The sequence below is a fragment of the Sturnus vulgaris genome, chromosome 2 (genome assembly GCF_052056855.1).
Source record: "Sturnus vulgaris isolate bStuVul1 chromosome 2, bStuVul1.hap1, whole genome shotgun sequence".
Lineage (NCBI taxonomy): Eukaryota > Metazoa > Chordata > Aves > Passeriformes > Sturnidae > Sturnus > Sturnus vulgaris.
The window spans coordinates 92,582,358-92,601,159 of NC_142244.1; the positions used below are offsets into that span (position 1 = coordinate 92,582,358).

Below are 18,802 nucleotides of genomic sequence, written 5' to 3' on the forward strand. Positions count from 1 at the left end.
AAAAATATTAAGCCATGCCTACTGTCCTTCCAAGAAATAAGTGCTGTACAAATCCTTTAAGCCCTGTATTGAAGGCTGGCTGATACTCATTCTAGAAAGCAAGTCCTCTCAAGGTGTCCAAATGTTTCCTATGAAAGAAACATCAAAAGAACTCTCCTTATGTAACAGACCACAGTATAATCCTGACAAGTGTGCCCTTATTATAGCAGAATTTACCTCTTTATTTATTATTCATGAGTACATTATAGCATCTTCAGAAATATATTCTGCATCAGGTAATCTAGTATGGGGAAACAAAAATGCGTATGTCTAATTATAAGTGACATTGAAAAGATCCTGCAGCAGCACACTTTCTTGGCACTGGCAAAGTACTGCATTATAGATTAAAACAACACAAACATATTACAGTTTGTATAGTATTTCACTGTTGCTGGATATATGTTGCTAAGAAACAAAATTGAAACATCTCTTTTGAACCTGAAGCCTCTTGTGAGCATGGTGTTGCAAATGTTGTAAATGTTTTTCACTTTAGGATGGATTATACGCCAGACCAGGAAAAATAGGGAGGGTTCATTAGTCTTGCATGTTTTCCAATCTACTGCCAATGAACCCAACTATTACAGTAGTAAAAACTATGTAAGGAGTTTCAGTGTGTTCTGGGATTAAGTGTTGACAGCTGCTTGTTTGAATATTAATAAACTCTATTGAGCTATTCCATGCCTGTATTGTCTGTAGCTTGAAACTGTGAAGATTTATCTGTATATTACATCTTTATGTTTCTAAGTACACGCCTGTCTGTGGAGATGGTACCCATTTCATCCCTAGAGATGCACGCCTCACTATAGAGAAAATTACAACCTTGTGCTCCATTAAACATTTATTTTGGCAGCATTGTTGGTTGCTGTTTCCCCTCTTCAATGTAAAGAAGTCAATGCTGATTGAATGAACACGTCCTCTCTCACATATGGTAATTAAACCTTATTCTTCCAAACTTTTACAAATAAAAGTCAAAGTTATTCCTAAACCATATGCAAGAAAAGTTAATTCTCCTTCAAAAAATAAAATTATTAATTCAAAAGTGTGATAGGGAAAGGAAGAATTTTACAGTGCACAGTATTGTTTCATGTGTTAACTGCAGATGGTTTGTTAAGTCAATCATGCATTGATTAGCTGATGGTGAAGCAGCAGTTACTGCTGGCTGGATGTGCTGGTTAAAGTTTAAGGAAAACACTGACAAGACAGTGTTCAGTTCCTGCTGGGGAGGGTTTCTCATTTGCAGAGCTGAGAACCAGTCACCCAAGGACACGAACACAACTGCTGCACCTACACAGCACAGGGGAGATGGGCACATGGGCCTCCAGAAAAAAACTGGGCTCCTGGCAAATAAGTTTTCTTGGCTGGCTGCTGCAAGTGGAGTAATATTGATTAAATATTCATGGAGTGGTGTTTGACTGAAATTGGAGGTATTAACCATCCCCAGCTGAACAGCCCAGTTCCCATGAGGGCACACAAATTCTAGGAATTCAGGTGTCAAGAGCAAGTTTACTGCAACTTGGCCTTTCAAAGCAACTGCAACGCAAGAAGATTAAACAGCTAATTTTAAACTGTTAAAAACCTGGCAATTTGAAATGTATAGGTTAACCACAGCAATCCCTTCTTACTGCCTGCAATGGATTTCTCTAAAGCAACTGTGCAGGTGTCTCATTAGTGGCAGGAGAGTGGTGAAATAGTTTATCCTCTCACAGTTGTGACAAGTAAATCATAATAGAGGATTAACCACGATGTTGTACCTGGCCATGTGCAGCCAGGCAGCTTTGCCAGCTGTGTTCTCTGGCAGCTGAGCAGCATCAACAGTGAAGTGCCACGAGTAGGACTGTGAAGGCTTCACTCCAAAGCCAGTCTGTCACTCCCCTCCTCAGCTGGACAGTGAGGAGAAAATATAATGAAAGGCTCACGAGTTGAGATTAGGACAGAAAGAGATCACTCATCAGTTACCATCATGGACAAAACAGGTCTGACTTGGGAAATTAATTAAACTTCTTACCAATCAAATCAGAATAAGATAATGAGAAAAAAAATCAAATCTTAAAAACATCTTCCCCTCACTCCTCCCTTCTTCCTGCCTTAATTCATCTTCAGTATTTTACTTTCTCCCTTCAAGTGATGCAGGGTGGCAGGGAATGGGGTCTATGGTCAGTTCATCACACATTGTCTCTGCCACTCCCTTCTCAGGGACATGACTCCTCACATTCTTCCCTGCTCCAGTCTGCTTCCATAGGGTGCAGTCCTTCCAGAACAGGCTGTTGCAGCATGGGTCTTCTGTGGGTTCACAAATCCTGCCAGCAAACCTGCTTCAGTGTGAGCTCCTCTTTCCATATGTCCATGGGACCCGCCAGGACCCTGCTCCAGTGTGGGCTTCCCCAGGGGCCACAGAGTCCTTCAGGCACCCACCTGACGTGGATTCCTCCAGGGATGTCCTCTATCTCTAAGTGGATAACTTCTCCACTGTGGACCAACACTGGCTGCAGGGGTCCAGCCTGTCTCTTCCATGGTCTTCTCCAGGAGCTCCAGGGGAATCTCTGCTCTGGTGCTTGAAGCACCTCCTCCCTGTCCTTGTCCACTGACCTTGGTGTCTGCAGGGCTGCTCTTCTCACATATCCTCACTCCCTGCTCCAACTGCAGAGGCCCAGGGTCCCCCCGTCTCTCTCCTTAAATGTTATTCCAAAAGCTCTACCACCCTTGCCTTGCCCAGTAGTGGAGCCCACTGGCACTGACTTCACAAGACAGAGGGGAGCCTTCTAGCATCCTCTCACAGGAGCCACCCCTGTAGCCCTCCTGCTACCAAAACCTGGCCATGCAAGCCCAATACAGAGACTTCGTCAGATATCCTCAAAGCTGCTGTTAATTTTTGATGTGATTTAGTGGGAAGAAATTAACTAACTGGAAAAAGTATTTTCATAAATGGGGTAAACTAATTAATCACTAACTGAAGTATCTTTCTCTCAATTTTTTTAAAATCTGTCTTGTTACAGGAAGAAAATTCAATCATGGTTGACAAAGACATAATAAATAGAATGTGGGGTTTTGTCATCTTACAGAACTCTAACTGGCTCCTAGAGAGAGCAAGGAACTATAGTTCACTATATTCATGACTGGAACAAGTTCCTCGGGACAAGGATAATATTCCTCTTCAGCCTTTGATGCCATCAAGCTCATTTCCACAAAGATTAAAAGCTCCTTGCAGCATTCATATCAAATCCACTGTAAAGAAGGTAGTCTCATAAATGCTTGAAGCCCTAAAAAAAGTTGCAGAACAAGCTGAAGTTTATACTTTATAAAAGCCCAAGGTGTATCTTGAAAGCCATGCCTAAGCAAGGTTCTACAATCACATTGGAAGGGCAGTGCCTTACAGAATGGCTGGATATAATGTAAGAGCTACACAACAGACAATGCCTCTGTCTGTATCTTTAAAAAAATCCTGAATTACCAGGAATGAGATAAAACTTGTCAGAAAACAGCAGTGATTTGATAGGCTGCTGTACTGAGACTGGCAATGGACATCATGTATTCTCAGAGGACATGCCATTTTAATTCATAAGTTCATTGAAACAAAACCACAGTATAATGCAGTAATTTTCCTAATGTCTAGAGTTTTAACATTTATCTGTCATTTTTCAAGTCAAAATTCTTTCTTTTTTTGGGAGGGAGTTAATTTTTGCCTGTAGGAGTTTCATAAAGACATGCTGATTATACAGGCAAGGTGCAAGGGAGGGGACAGAAGAGCCAATCTGGGGAAGATAAGGCAGAACAGCTGAAGTGTCTGCCTGAACATCTGCTGCCATTCCACTGCACTGTCACACACATATCTTTGTGACCCGTGGCCTACATGACCAACATGCATGTGAGGAGACAGCAGAGGTACATGGACACCATTCTCTTTCCTGGTATCAGAGTTGTGGTTAAACACAAGGCGAGCAACAATTTTTTCTTCAGTATTAAAATACTGTCGAGAGTAATTAAAGTAAAATGTCCCCCTTAACGAGTCTTTTAAGTTGGCATTGAAAATAATCCAGAGCCCAAATGAATGGATTTTCTATGACTATCTTATATGGGGAAATCTCAGATATCCTCTCCAGACCTTGATGCAAGGGGAAGCTGCCACATACATGCTGCAAGGACAGGTGTTGTGACAGCCAATGTACGTTGGGGCAGTGGTGCTGCTGTAGCTTCTATAAGCATTTTCAGCCACTAGTTCTGTAAAATCTGGTTTCTCAGCTGACCTTCTCCACGTATAATAAAAAACTCTTTACAGAGTTTATTGCTAGGTTTCTACAGTGGACGGTGATGTATATGTATATGTATATGTATATGTATATGTATATGTATATGTATATGTATATGTATATGTATATGTATATGTATATGTATATGTATATGTATATGTATACGTATACGTATACGTATACGTATACGTATATGTATGGATGGATGAACAGAAAGATCAACTGATCTTGATGAAAAATCTTATCTCCAGTCAAAGGAGCAGAGAGAAGATCCCATAATCAAACTTGTCTATTTTGCAGTAGTATTACCATGGTCTGAAATTTGGTATTTTTTGTTAAATATTCCTGATTTTTTAGGTCAAATAAAAGGAAGAAAAGGCAGAGCTGACAAGTCCTCCTCTTTTACCCTGCTTAATATTAACATAACTCACTTCAGAAATCCAAGAATGCTTTAATTTTTTCACTCTAAATGTAAATAAAGTAAGTAAGTATAACTGAATGATCATTTAAACATATAGAGAAAATGCAGTAGTAAAAATGAACTGCTGCGCATTCCACCATAAGTTTAATCATATCGAATCATTCTAAAATAATAATGCCTATCATTCTTATAATGCTTTCCAGGTTTGGGAAGAACCATACAAATAGAGCAACGTGTTGTTATTTAGTAGGCAAATGTTCCCTCACTATGCAAACTAAATAGTTATTGTGCTGTGGAGTCTTAAAAGCAGAGCAAGCATACAAGCAAGAACTGAGACTGATTTCTGTATAATCAAATTCCATTTGGCAGAAGACTGCAAAAGAGTTGGGCATTTTCAAGTGCAGCATGCAAATACATGAAGGCAATGCTGAAGGTGCAATGTTCGTATACTGTCCTGAGAAAATGCCTTCAAAACCAACATAGATATAGCTGCAGACAGCAAAATCTGTCAAATTTCTCCTGATCTGAACTAAATAGCAAGACAGCTCATGCAGGGAAAAGAACCAGGAAAGCAGGACACCCTTTTTCAATTTTTAATTGAAACACTAAGTAATACCTAGTACGTTGCTGTAATTTATGGACAACTACAAATGAAGTCTTGGAATGCTTCAGCATCACTCTACTCTCCTGCAACAGTATTTTGCTTTTTTGAATCTCTTCTTGTCTCCAGGTACTCGTCATTCTTTACATCCACCATGGGAGTGAAGCCACTTCCACAGCCTGAAAGAGAAGTTGCTTATGAGCTGCCTTGTCAAACACATTCACCAAGGAATGTGTGGCAAAATGTGCAGCTACAGCCCTGTGTGGAAAGCAGCACCTCTGCTTGAGAACCGTGTTAATCACATTACTTAATTAGTTCACAAATAATCACTTCACACTTATAATCTGTAGCTAGATGTTTTGGCAGCTGCGACAGGGAAATTAATAAAATCCACATTTGTTTAAAGTACACCTGTTACATCTTCTTTATCTTTTTCCTTTTTCCCACGTGTTTTATCTCAGGATTCTGAGAGTTTAATCTTTTTTCTATTTCCAAACTTAATATTCTGAGTATTTAATTTCCTAGTATCTAATGTAATTTTTCCCATGGTCTCTTTGGCAAGAAGAAAAAAGTATATGTGATGATATTTTTTTCTTTCATTTCCTTTAGGCCTGGCCTGGCCTAACTTTCATTAAGTCCCAGGTACAGGAAGGCACACAAACACACACTAAACTTGTGAGTCTAAAAATGCTTCTCTTGACATAAAAAAATTAGGAGGTGTTTTTCTCTAGTTGGACCCCAGCTTGCAATTTCTTCTTCCTTTCATAAAATGTGCTTTTATTGTCTCTAGTCCTTTGCAGCATTTCTGTATAAACCCTTTCTCTCTTCCTAATCTTGGCCTACCTTCCTTTTTCCTTACCTCTTTTTCATCTCGTGTCCCCTTTTCTCTCTCCTTCTCTGGTTCCCCATTTCCTCCATCCTCTTCAATGTCCCTCACCAATTCCTTGCAGTCCTCTGGGGTGGCTGGAGAGCTCTCTGACCTCCTCTCCCTTGCAGGGATCTGAGGTAGCTTTGCTTCTCTGATGGCAGCCAGCTCCTGTTAAAGAGGGTACTTTCCAGGTGGATTACAGCAGATTCTCATTTTAAGTGTGTCAGCAATTTCTTCTATTGAATAATAAGTGCTTTGCACATCTGCACCTATTTTAAGTCATCCCAGTATCAAGGCACCCTCTCATCACCTTTGGGTGCTGGCTCTCCAGAGTGCTTTGCCTGCTCTGGGTCTTTGTAACTGAGCAATTCTGGACACAGGGTACTTTAGTTGTAAACTCTGGAGTTTTTCTTTAGTTGTAAACTTTGGCTTTTATATTTTGACAATGATAGTTAAGTTTTCACCTCTGAAGGAAACAATATGAAATGCTGAAACAATTACTCATTTCATTGCAGATTTTCTAGTATTTCTCTCTCCTTGTGGAAACAACACCTTTTACCATTAAATGTTCTCCACTACTTCTTTTCCTTAAATTAACAGTTTTACTCTGAGGAAAGTCCAAGTCCCTGATACTGTATTCCACATTTCTCCAGGAATCACTATTATCTATAGTTTAAAACTGTTGTGATAGGTATTTCTATCTACAAGGGCACAGGTTCTAACCTTATTGGATATTATTCACCAACAAATAATGATCTGAGCTGATCATTGATTGGGAGCTTTTATTTGGCTTCTAAATTATTCCTTCTAGAGTAGCAGAAGAACAGCAAGAGATTCATGGCTTTTCACACACTGAAATTTAGTAAATTTTATTATACAGTGTCTAGATTACCCTTATCACAATAGGTTCAGCTTTCTGTGTGCATTCGAAGTTAACTGTGGAGTCATAAAGCTGACAGAAAGATTTTTGTGCAGCCGTTGTGACACGGCTCTCACAAAAAACCAATTTTAAAAGTGTCACTTAAGAGAAGGATAAGAGGGCTTCTGCAAGCACTTGGATGGCAACCCTCAACTCCGAAAGTGCTGTGTTGCAGCACAGACACAGGTATAGAAGAAAAGATTGGGTTAGGGGTTGGACCACAAAGAAAGAATCCCTTTGGCAAGACTACGTATTTCTGTTGTAGTTGCTGGGTTAAGCAGGGCCCAAAATCTTTAAAAATTAGATAAAAAGAGGCTTGTCAAGTGAAATATTTATATGACGAATAGGGTTTCTTGGGCAGCTTCTCCTCGTAGAAGCTCTGTGCATAGTCCACACCTGCAAGTCGCTGTATATCATGTTTTTAAACTTCCTGTGGTCAATAAACACCACGGATGTGTAACTCCAAAATGACAGGGTCTCTCCCCTTAAGGCAGGGTCTGACCACCAGCTCACAGGAGCCGGGCACATCCTCCTGCAGCCTTCAGGACGCGGGTACCGCGACAGACTGGAGGGCAGCCGGGCAGGCAGCGGGCTGGAACACAGGACACCCGGCACGACGAGGAGGCGCGACCCTCGCTCTTACATACACCCCTTCGGCCGCCTCAGGGGTTGGTTACAATTAAATTAAACAATTAAATTACAATTATTCGGGGACGCCCTGGGGCGCCGGGGTGAGGCCCCGCGCTCCTCTTCGCCGCGCCCGCCAGGGGGCGCCGCACCGCCAGGGATGGCGCGGCCGGCGGGGCCCCGGCTCCGCTCCCGGCCCGCGGCCCGAGCGCCGCTGCCCGCGGGGATGCCGTGCCCGCCGGCCCTGCCCGCCCGGCCGCCAACACTGACACGGCTCTCCGCGGGGCGCTGCCCTCCGCCCCCGCCTGGGTGCCCTTGGCTTCCCCGAAGGGTCTCCTCCGTCTGCCCCCGCCTGTCCGGGAGCCTCCGCCGGGAGGAGAAGGAGGGAGTAGCGGCGGCAAGCGGGCGGCGAGCCCTGCTGGGTCGGGTTACAGGGAGCCACGGAGCGGCGGCGAGGCGGGCGGGGACCGCCTGCGGGGCGGCCGCCGTGCTGCGGGCGGCCGCCGGGGCTCCCTGCCGCTCCCCGCCCCGCGCGGAGGCGCGGCGGGCGCCTCGCCGGGCCCCGCCGTAGCTGGCGAGCCGCGCCGGGCGGCGGGAGGAGGCGCGGGCAGACAGGTGCCCTCCTCCCGAACCGCCGCGCTTCCCGCCGCTGGCATCACCGCCGCGCCGCACGGCGCTGGGCAGCGTCGCCCAGGCAGCTCCCGAGGTCGCCGCCGGCCGCCGCCGGGGGCAGCCCCGCCGCCCCGATGGCCCCCGCCGCCCCGCCGCCGCCCCTCCCTCGCCGCCGCCGGCCGCGGCGGCCCTAGGGGCGTCGGGGCCCTGCGCTGCCCCGCGGAGGGGAGGCGGAGGCGGCGGCGGCGGGGCGGGGGCGGAGGCGGAGGCGAGGGGGCGGCGGAGCAGCGGCGGAACGCCGGCGGAGCGGGAGCCGGCGGCGGCGATGGACGAGTCGTCGTTGCTGGATCTGCTGGAGTGCTCCGTGTGCCTGGAGCGTCTGGACACCACGGCCAAGGTGCTGCCGTGCCAGCACACCTTCTGCCGCCGCTGTCTGGAGAGCATCGTCAGCTCCCGCCACGAGCTGCGCTGCCCCGAGTGCCGCATCCTGGTGGGCTGCGGCGTGGACGAGCTGCCCGCCAACATCCTCCTCGTCCGCCTCCTGGACGGCATCCGGCAGCGGCCCCGCGCCGCCGGGGGCGCCAGCGGCAGCCCCAGCGCCGCGGCCCCCACGTACCCCCAGCCCGCCGCCGCCCCCAGCGCCGTCGCCGCCGCCGCCGCCTCGGCCGCCGCCAGCCTGCGGGAGCTGGCGGCCGCCAGCCGCAGCGCCCTGCTGGGAAAGGTGGGTGCCGGGCCGCGGGCGGGCGGGCCGGGAGCGCGGCCGGGCGAGCGCGCGTCCCCGCGGAGCGCCGGGCGGCCCCGGTTTGCCGGCGGGACGTCCCGCGGGCGGCGGAGGGTGTCCGCCGCGAGCACCGGCGTGCCTGCCCCGCACTTGTGGCCGGCTGTTGTGGTCGCCCCCCCGATCTAACGATGGGAGGCTCGGACGGGGATGTCCTCAAAGTACTTTTGGCGGCCGCGGGCGGCGAGAGCGGCCGGGACCGCCCCGGGACACCCCCCCCCCCCCTTTGGGTGGGTTTATCCCGGCTATGGGACAGCTGCTGCACCGACGGGCCCGGGGGCCGCCCCCGGTGTAGCGGAGCCGGACGTGGAGTTACGAAGCACAGAGTGCCTCGAAAGCGCTTTTATCCGGCGTGCCGGGCTGCGCCGAGTGCCTGTCAGGTGCGGGCAGGAGCCGGCTCCCGCCCTCGCTGCCTGCGGGGCAGTCTCTGGGAACGCTCGGCCGGTCTCGATCCCGGCGTGTTCTTCAACCCAAAAATTTTCCCCTCCGCTCTCCGGGCGCTGCCCGTGCTGTTACAGCCACCCAGAGCCGGAACGGAGCTGGGTTTGAAGCTGAAGCTTCCCCTCCCAAGGGAACGTAATTTCATTTTTATGTATAAGGTGTGTGACTTATTGAAGGCGAGTACTGCAGCGTGTGCATTTATTTATTGAACTCTTCAATCGAGTGCCCCATCTTGCGCCCTTTAAAGTCCATGACAAGGGTTTTATTGGCTCAGAGGGGACAAGATCAGTTCCTCCCACTGTTCTATATTGCTCTTTCATGGGATTTGATAAAATTTTCTATTGGACCTCTTTAGGAGACTTGGGAATGGAGATAGTGTTAAAACTGTGAACTTAATCTCACTTTTAATGTCATATATATACTGGATATGTTTAATTGTCTTTGATCTTTAACGAAATCCACTTGAGCTGTAGTTTAGTGTACAGGCTTTTGATTTGAAAAGGTCATTGCAGAGATTCCTCGTGAAGTTGTATTGCTATAGTAAATTTTTCAATTAATTAATTTCCTTTTATTATTTTTTTTCCTTCCTGAATAAAAGGAATAGACCTATACTGGTGTTTCAAAGTTTTCCCTGCAGGAAATAATGGCAAATGTCATACATTGTTCCATAAAATTCAGTTCTGGAGTTGGAATTGAAATATGCTAGGCAGTATTTCTGGAAGGGTAGATCATTTATTATTGAGCTGTAGTCTTCAATGAGCTTCAGGTATTTAATAATAACTTGTCCAATTTAAAGAAGAAAAGCAATGGAATTCTGCCTTCTGCTTTTTTTGCTTGTTTTTCAACTAAGCTTAATGCTGTACCTTTGTCATAGAAGATAACTCCTATCTTCTTAGTTTCAGCATTACACAAAGGGAAGTTTGTATTCATTAGGTAAAGTACAAAATCCCATGGTCTGGTTTGAAGTCCAGGCAGGTGTTTCTTGTGGGAGGCAGGGTCTGCTGGTTACACTTGCAGTGTTTGTGTTGGAGGGGCAGGGTCTTGCACCCTCACTAGGCTTTTGTGACCATCTAACAGGAAGACAATCTCTGGTTATCAAATCTTTAAGTCCTAGTCAGGCTTGCATATTACAGTGGTGTACACATGTAAGGAAATGCTTGATGGGGAAAACTATTTGCAAATTTTTAGGGAAATTGAATTTTCATTATTTTACCATAAATTGTCAGGCATTTAAAAAGTTGCTTCCCTAGCCATTATTGCAGATATAATGTTGTAAATCAAAACACTTTGCATTTTATCATTTTCTGTCTTTGATTGCATAGCACTTTGGTGAGCGTTGGCAGTTCTGATGTCCATTTCTGTGAGGGTTGTTACCCATCTGAATTTGACAGAAGGCAAAATTACACGACTTCAGAATCACATTTTGCCTATTATGGTTAACAACTGCGATTCTTTCCCCTTTGCTGGGGTTAATGGGTAATTCTGGGGCAGTGGGTCTGCTGGGACAGAGTGGATCTGTGAAAATGTTTGCTTGGCCTTTTGACTGATGGCACAATTTTATCCTGGAAATCAATGCAATGTGCTTGATCCTTACAAGGTTCATTACAGTGAAAGAAAGTCTGAACTAATCTGCTTTTAAAAAAAGCAGCAGGGGAGAATAATCCTCCTTGGAGCTGCTGATACAGCTGATTGCTGAGCAGTCCTTGAGAGAAGAGTGCAAAACCTCTCTCTGTACTAAACAATAGATGGTACAGTCCAGGCTAGAATCAAGCTTTTTGAGGCTGATACGGAAGAGAAGAATTACACCCCTTTCTCTTTTGTGTTGGTCTTTGACAGCTCAGCTGCCTTGAAGAAAGCAGAAGTGATTCTTTGATATATATATATTTCAGAAATTGCTGTAGATCTGCTGCCTGGGGCTTAAATGCAAATTACATTATTTTACTAATTATTACCTTTCATTTTAGATAATGCGGTATATAAAATAGGACATACCATTACGGGCTTTTTGGTAAGGAAGGAAACTGCTGATTGTGAAGTGTAATGGCAGAGAGCCAAGGTCACTTCTATCAGACTTCAATCTTGCCCAGATCCTTGGACTGATATGTTAGAATCACATCAGGGATCTGTTTCTGTGAGAGTTTTAATTAACCTTAGAAGACAGAGCAGGGTCAGTCTCTGTGTTGCTATCATGCCTGTATTTTGCTTACACATCTTATACTTTGGAGAAGTCTTCTTTGCATAGATGCTATTTTCTGAAATCAACACATGTTGTTTATCACTTGGGCAAAACTCTGTGAGGTTTGTATTTCTTTTTCGGGTCTTTGGCCTTTCTTTTCCCATAGTTTGCTGCAGTCTTGGTCTGTACAGACTGCTGAAAGCCAGTGTAAGAGGGGCTGAGCTAGGGGTGAACTGGTGGGCACTGGTGCTGTTTCTGAAGTTGTCCAAGACCGTTCTTCAGACACACTCCTGAAATACTGTAGATGTTTTGAGATACATCTTCATACATCTTCAGTATGAGAGATCTGGAAGTGGTACATACCTACTAACATGGTTGAACAATATTTGGGATTCTCTCAATATATAATGGTGTGACCCAATGCCTCTGTTTCAGTCTGTAAAAAGCAAACAGTCTTGTTCTAAATTATATTGCCTATTTTGAGATGTTCACATTAAAGCTGTGTAAATGCAGAGTATGGTATTAGACATTATAAAACGGTCCAACTGCTGAAAGAGCATACTGGAAGAATGAAGGAAAGGAAATCCAACAACTGTGTGTCCCCCCCAGGGAATAGACAGGAGGCTAAGAGTGGTTTATAATGGTAGGCGCATTACTCACAAGGTTATAATTTATTGGCTCCTCTGTTTCCATTACCACTGTCAAATTGCTTGGGGATTTCAGGTTCTGTCAAAGTAAATGACTCCCTTAGATTGTTCAGGCATTATGGTAAATCTGCCTTCTTTACTGGGTGGGGTTTGGGTTTTTTTTAACAATTATTACAGTTTATCACTTAATTTTTTTTTCAGGAGTTCTTAAAATCTAATAGCCAGCTAAGTGCATGCAAGTCTTTGGTAATTTCCTCCCAAACCAGCCTTCTTCCACTCCAGGTGCAAGGCTTATTGCTTGTTTGCTCATAATACAAACTGAGAACAACATTTGCATGAAAAAGAAACAACCTAGGAAAACAAAACATGTCTCCTTTTTCCCGGAAGAGAGAACACGGCCGAAGTGATGGATAGGGATGTGGTGCGTTACCAGATGGGGTTGTAGGTACTGGTGGAGAGTAAGATGTGCGCATAAGGAAAATGATGTGTCAGCGTGCCTGAGCAAAGTGACGGATGGGCTGCACTCCCGTGTTGCACGGGATGCATCTCGCGTAGCAGATTTGCAGAGCTATTTCACTGTTTCAGGAGCAAGGCTGCCATTTGCTAGCCCTTGGCTTCATGCAGGTTTTGCAAGCAGAAGGAACAGCGCTAATTTGCTAAATAAGCCTTTCAGCTACTCTGTAGAAATTATCCAAAAGAGACATTCTGACGCTTTTTTTTTAAGAGTTCTGCCTCATCCTAGAGTGGGTACAGTGGATTAAAGGAGTATACGTTACAGTATTTCTCTGCTCCTCGGTTTTCTTCCTTTTTGGTTACATTATCAGGTGAAGATCCCACCCTGGGTTACACAAGAGGAAGTGGATAGAGTATGGCATTTATATGTATTACAGCAGGAGAGGATTGTGTAGGAGACACGCTTTGTCTTGGGCAGAGGGTAGTCTTCAGCTTGCCTTTTTAATGGTCAGACTTGCACAGACTGGAGTGCTGTTCAGCAGTGTGCCATGTACACAAACCCAGGGACTTACCTTACTTTTGTTCATTCTCTTTGATTTATTTGCTTCTGATGCTGTAGTTTCACTGATCAGCACTTGAACTTTGTCATAAAGCTATCCAAAAAAGAGTGATGTTCCACGTGTCAAAGGCTCTGATCTTGAGGATTTTCTTTTTGTCTGGCAGATGGCTAAAAATGTGTTTTGACATAGGAGATTAACTACCATACTAAAGGGTATTGTGAAAAATAGAGCCAGAAGTATTTAAAACCCCAGCAGCTGAAGCTGTCTTCACAGAAATGAGTGAGCATAGGAGAGGGGATTGCTGAGGGGCTCTGTCAGAATAATTCATCATTCACTGAGCACTTATATTTTCCAGAAAATGTGCCATTTGCAGGTGTCATCTTCATGTCCATTATGTTTTCCAGAAAATGTGTATTTCTACTCGTGATTTTTTCTGTGTGATGATGTTATTTTACTTGCAAGATAGAAAAATGTGTGATGGACCTGATGTGACCAAAGGGTGCCAGTGCTGACAGTGGACTTTTTCTTCTGATCTGGGATGGCTGGCAGTGGCTCAGTCCCACCTAAAATATGGGACAGTGGAGAGGGCTTTGTGCCATTAGCCCCTAACCCTCCATTAGTTGTGTCAGTGTGACATGCCCTCTGTAGGACTCCTCTTGAAGTCAAATGTGAACGCTAAGTTTAATCCCTGCACGTCATCCTTCTGAATGATTCATGATGAACACTGGTAATGTTTAGCATATGACAGGGTTCCATGTTCAGTAGCTGGTTACTCAAAGACAGATGGATAGGCTTGCTCAACTCAGCCCTAAAGATCTTGTGCGTGTTTCAACCCTGGCAATTTTTGCCCAGCTGCCCTAAAGCTCTGCTGTGCTTTCAAGGCGCATGCAGAACGTGGTCATTGATGTCTAGCGAGCTGCATGACCTTTCTGGGCTTCACATTTCCCAGCTGAAAACCTGTCCCAGTAGCTCTAGCTCACCCTCGTGTACTTCTCAGTCTCCTGAAGGAAGCTGCCCTTCAAACACAGAATTATAACTAGAGAAGCTGGGTTTTGGGAAAATCGGAAGGTGCTGGCTGTATACACTGAAACTGCGATGGTTGTTTTCTGTCGTGTGGGGTTTGGCAGAGATGCTGCACTTTGTTTGCGGGGAGCGTCGGCACAGGGATGCAGCGATGTGTGCTGTGCATGGACTGTAATAGTACACTGTATTCCTTGTTTCTAATCTTATCAGTTCGTGTTCAGGCAGACTCCTGGTTCTGGCTGGGTGCCCAACAGGTCAGACAGGCTGCAGGCACTGGCTGGTAATGCTAGGTGCCTGTGCTTGCAGGTCAGGGGGAGGCTATGCATGCTCTTTCTAGATGAAGCCATGTCCGTAAGATCAATAAGCTGCTACAACAATATTTTATTTATGCCATGGAGGATTTCTTTCTCTGTGAAGGTATTGCCTTATACTGTAGAGTTATTTTTGTCTGCTGTCTCATAATTTTAGCCTAATAATCCCATCACAATTTCAACTTGTAAAGGCTGGCTAGTTCTTGAGTTGTGCACTGTTATCTTTATACTGTCCCCTCTAATGTCACTATTCTGTTCAATATTTCATGCTGTTTCTCTTAAGAAACAGTGCTTAAATTTCAGATTTGCGCTTCAGTAACCCACCTGAAATATCTTCAGCTGTGTAATGACACTTGTTTTCAAAGTTGTAGATCATTCTTTCTTGGAAGCCTTTTCTTGAGCTGCAGAAGGCATTATAACTAATATATCACTTGTAATTTCAACGTTGTAATTGATGATCTCTAGAGCACTGGTTTCATTCAGTGTTCAGGGACTTTATGACTTCTACAGACCAAAACTGCAGGGCGTGTGCACAGTTTTAGCTTTCCTGCATTCACTCATCACATATCAAGCTGAATTTTTGCAAGCATGTTCAGTGCAGTCATGTTAAAATCTGATCTTTTACAACAAGTTTTCCCAATCTGCCGTGAACTGTCATGGGAAGAACCCAAGATTAGTTCTAATAGGACATGAGAGCCTGGACAAAGATAAACTACAGGATTTGAGAAAGTTGCATGACCTTGGTGCTGCCCAGCTCCCACAGCAGCTGTGCCTCTGCAGCTGGGGAGGGAGTGACAGGGATATACAGTGCCAGCTGAAAGCTACCTATTTATCCCTAGTCTTGCACCAGGGATATAATGACAGAAGCCTCTTGCTTGGAGCAGCCTGGTACTTTGGCCGGAAACTTACTGGTCTGACCACTAGGCGCAAAAAAAAAAAAAAAGACCATAATTAAACAATGGGAAAATTTTCTTTCTAGTTCTCCCTATACACCAGCCCCATATCCTCTTTCTTTTGCCAGTTTGGAGTCCTCTGACAGCTTGATCCATGCCTTTTCCTGACTATATGGAGTGGTGGGGGGGCTGCTGATGTGTTTTACTCACTTGGCTCCGTTATTGTCTCCCTCAGCAGTAATGTTAAACTTGTTACCTCCTCTTTGTGGGAAGTTTTGCTTATGTTGCTAGAGGATTGCTGAAAAATGTTTAAAATTGTTTGAATAACTTTAAAAAGAAAAACCCAGAGCATGTGCCTAATAATTTAATCTAATTGTCTTTGTCTGTAATTTGAACATTTTTATTCCGTTAGAAAGAACAGACATTAATTTAATGATACATATACATGAGATGGCTCTTAGGGGAAGAACAGAAGGAGAGAGTATTACTTTTGGTATTAAAAAGACATTTTGTTTTCAAAAGCAGAGAGAAAAATGTAAAACATCTGGAATCAAGAGCATTTTCTGCCCAGTCTTTTGAGCATAGCTTCCATTGGTTCCACAGAACTTGCTGCTTACTGATTGCTGTTATCTGGGGTGACCTGTGAGCTCAGGTGATGGGCAGCTGAATATCTGCCCAAAGGAGCTGATGAAACTCTTCAGGACGTCAATGGAAGGACTTGTCACCTGGCACTGGGCTCAGTCTTTCACATCTGTGGGCTAGCTATTGAGGGGTTAAATAGTGAAAAACTTACTTGACTTTGTCTTGGTTTTCTTGGTTTCTGGCACTTTCAAAGCGTGGGTTGGCCCCTGCTGAAGTTTGGCTTCTTGTCCTGTCGGAGTGGTTGGGATTTTTGGTGTGACTGGTGTGTTTGCATGTGGTTGACCGAGGGCAGGGGTTTCTGAGGGACGCCCATCCTCATGAACACTTTAAAGCTGTTTCTGCAGCAGGTATCAATCTTGTCCCATTTTGGAAATGGGAGGGCTTAGCTGTCTGGTTCACAGCACTGGGTGCCAGGAGGAGAAGGAAGGCTGTGGGATTCACTAATTTAAAAAAGGGAGAGATGGAACTGTTTTCTTTCACCATAGTGTTTGCATAATATAATTCGACTCAGGAATGCTGAGGAAATTTTGTCTGCAATGAGGAAATTTTTGCAGTGGCAATGGGACAAAGGTGCAAAACCCTTTTCTGCTTTGCAGCATTCAGACTTTATTTTTTTTTTTTTTAAGATACCTTAAGGATTTGTGGTAGGGAGGAATTTGTCCCTCATGTTGGCTGTCAACAGGAATATGATTTATCAGACAAGTGAAACTAATGCTGTATATGGTTAAGGAGTGCCTTTCTGTGCACAAAAATGGTATTTATGAAAAGCGGCTGCTTCTTAGTCAATGCCTAGAATTTCTTTCCACTGCTACAGCAACAAGCATAAGAGTCTGATTATTCAGGCAAATTAGCATTAATTTTTTTCCAAGTTTTTTTAAAATCTGATGCAAACCAATATAAATTTGCCATTGCTAATTTTAGAGTGGTCTGCTTGTATAAGATAACAGATCCTAGTTTTATACTTTAAAGAGAAAGTATTTTAACAGAAGGCTGGCAAGATTGTTATCAAAATGCTAATGATCATTTCTCCTACAGTCTCAGTTATTTTCAGAGGGAAGACTAGAATAGATACATAATCTGAATAATATTGATTTTAATATGTATTACTGTCTCATTAAGCTGTTACAGTCTTTCCCCTTCTGGACAAAGGTTCATTAATTGCTGCAGTTGATGTATCATTAAAGTGGGTTTAGGTGCAAGATGAGTAGAGGGAAAGAGAGATCTAAAATGTTGACTGTGCAGTAGTGGGTGGACCTTTGGCTTAAGATATTACAGCCCTAACTAAACAAAGGGGGCACTGCTGTCCTTGATGTGCTGCCTCCTGATTGCCTTCCCTGCAACAGCCAAGAAGTCAGCCAAACACAGGCAGTATCGTGTTTACTTTCCTAAATGATCATTTCAGTAAATATTATTGAACATGTTTATTTGTGGATTACTTTCAGGCCAATACCAGTAAAAAACTCCTCTGAGACTTACTATAAAAAGACATGATTCTATAAATTTACTTTTTAATTTCTAAATTAATTTTGAAACAGCTTTAACAGCTTTTAGCACACTGCCTCTTTACTGGCTGCCTTCATATGTGTTTTGAAATGCTTTTATTTCAGCTTGTATCACGTTTACAATATTGTCATCCTTATAAGCAAATCAATATGTTTTCATTTCCAATAGCAGCAATAATTTATGAATTTATAATTTTAATGCAGTGAAGTAGAAGGAATTAGAAGGAAGAAGAAGGAAGATTTTGATTGTGTTTTGATTGACTTCAAATTACATTTAGATATTTGTAAACGTGATACACACAAATATAGGTATGTACACTATATATCTATATCTGTCTCCCTGAATGTATATTTTTTTGTCAGGTGGGCCGTTCCATGCATTCTCGTGTCCATATCCAATCCAGTAAACCATACATCATTGTCAGGCATGGCTGTGTGTTGTGTCAAAGCACTGTGGCTGGTGTGGCCACATCTCTGGACATGTGCCCATGGGGAACTGCTATTGCAGAGGATGTGCCCTCGAGGGATCATAGGAGTGCACCCACACAACCTCCTCTTGCACCCCAAAACCACAGACCTGTGCTTGTGGTGTGAGGGAGAAGGGATGTCCAGCAAGGGTCTGGCTGGAGAGGGGCAGGGGAGTGGGTCCTGGTGTGCTGCGAGGCCCCTGCTCCCTGAGGATGCTGCGACATGTCATGACAGGCTCCTCTGATGCTCATTCCTGAGCCTCCGTGTGATTTCGTGCTAAAATGTCACGAGATGAGACACAGAAATAGCACACTTTCCTGGCAGAAGTGTGATCTGCAGCGTGTTGAGTGGGCACCATGCATCAGTGCCAGGGCTGCTGCTGCTCGGCCAGCTCTGTGTGGGGAGGGTGCAGCGCTGTGAAAAAGGCAGGCGAGGACGTCTTTGTGTTCAGTCCAGAGCATCTTGCATTTCAGCCAAGAGTTTTTGTGTGGAGAGCCTAATTCTTTTACATATGCTCTTTCTAAAACAAATCATAAAGCCCCCTGGGAGAATAGAGTCATACACACATGTCATAAAA

General features: G+C 44.6%; 1 protein-coding gene across 1 annotated transcript in view; it reads left to right on the forward strand.

The window, feature by feature from the left end:
* The first annotated feature begins 8,636 nt into the window (after window positions 1-8,636).
* SH3RF3 (SH3 domain containing ring finger 3) overlaps window positions 8,637-18,802 on the forward strand; it is a 244,115-nt gene continuing 233,949 nt past the window's right edge. Inside the window, exon 1 of the mRNA XM_014885074.2 lies at window positions 8,637-9,052. Coding sequence (XP_014740560.1) covers window positions 8,657-9,052 — 396 coding nt within the window. The 5' untranslated portion in view covers window positions 8,637-8,656. The remainder of the gene's footprint in view (window positions 9,053-18,802) is intronic.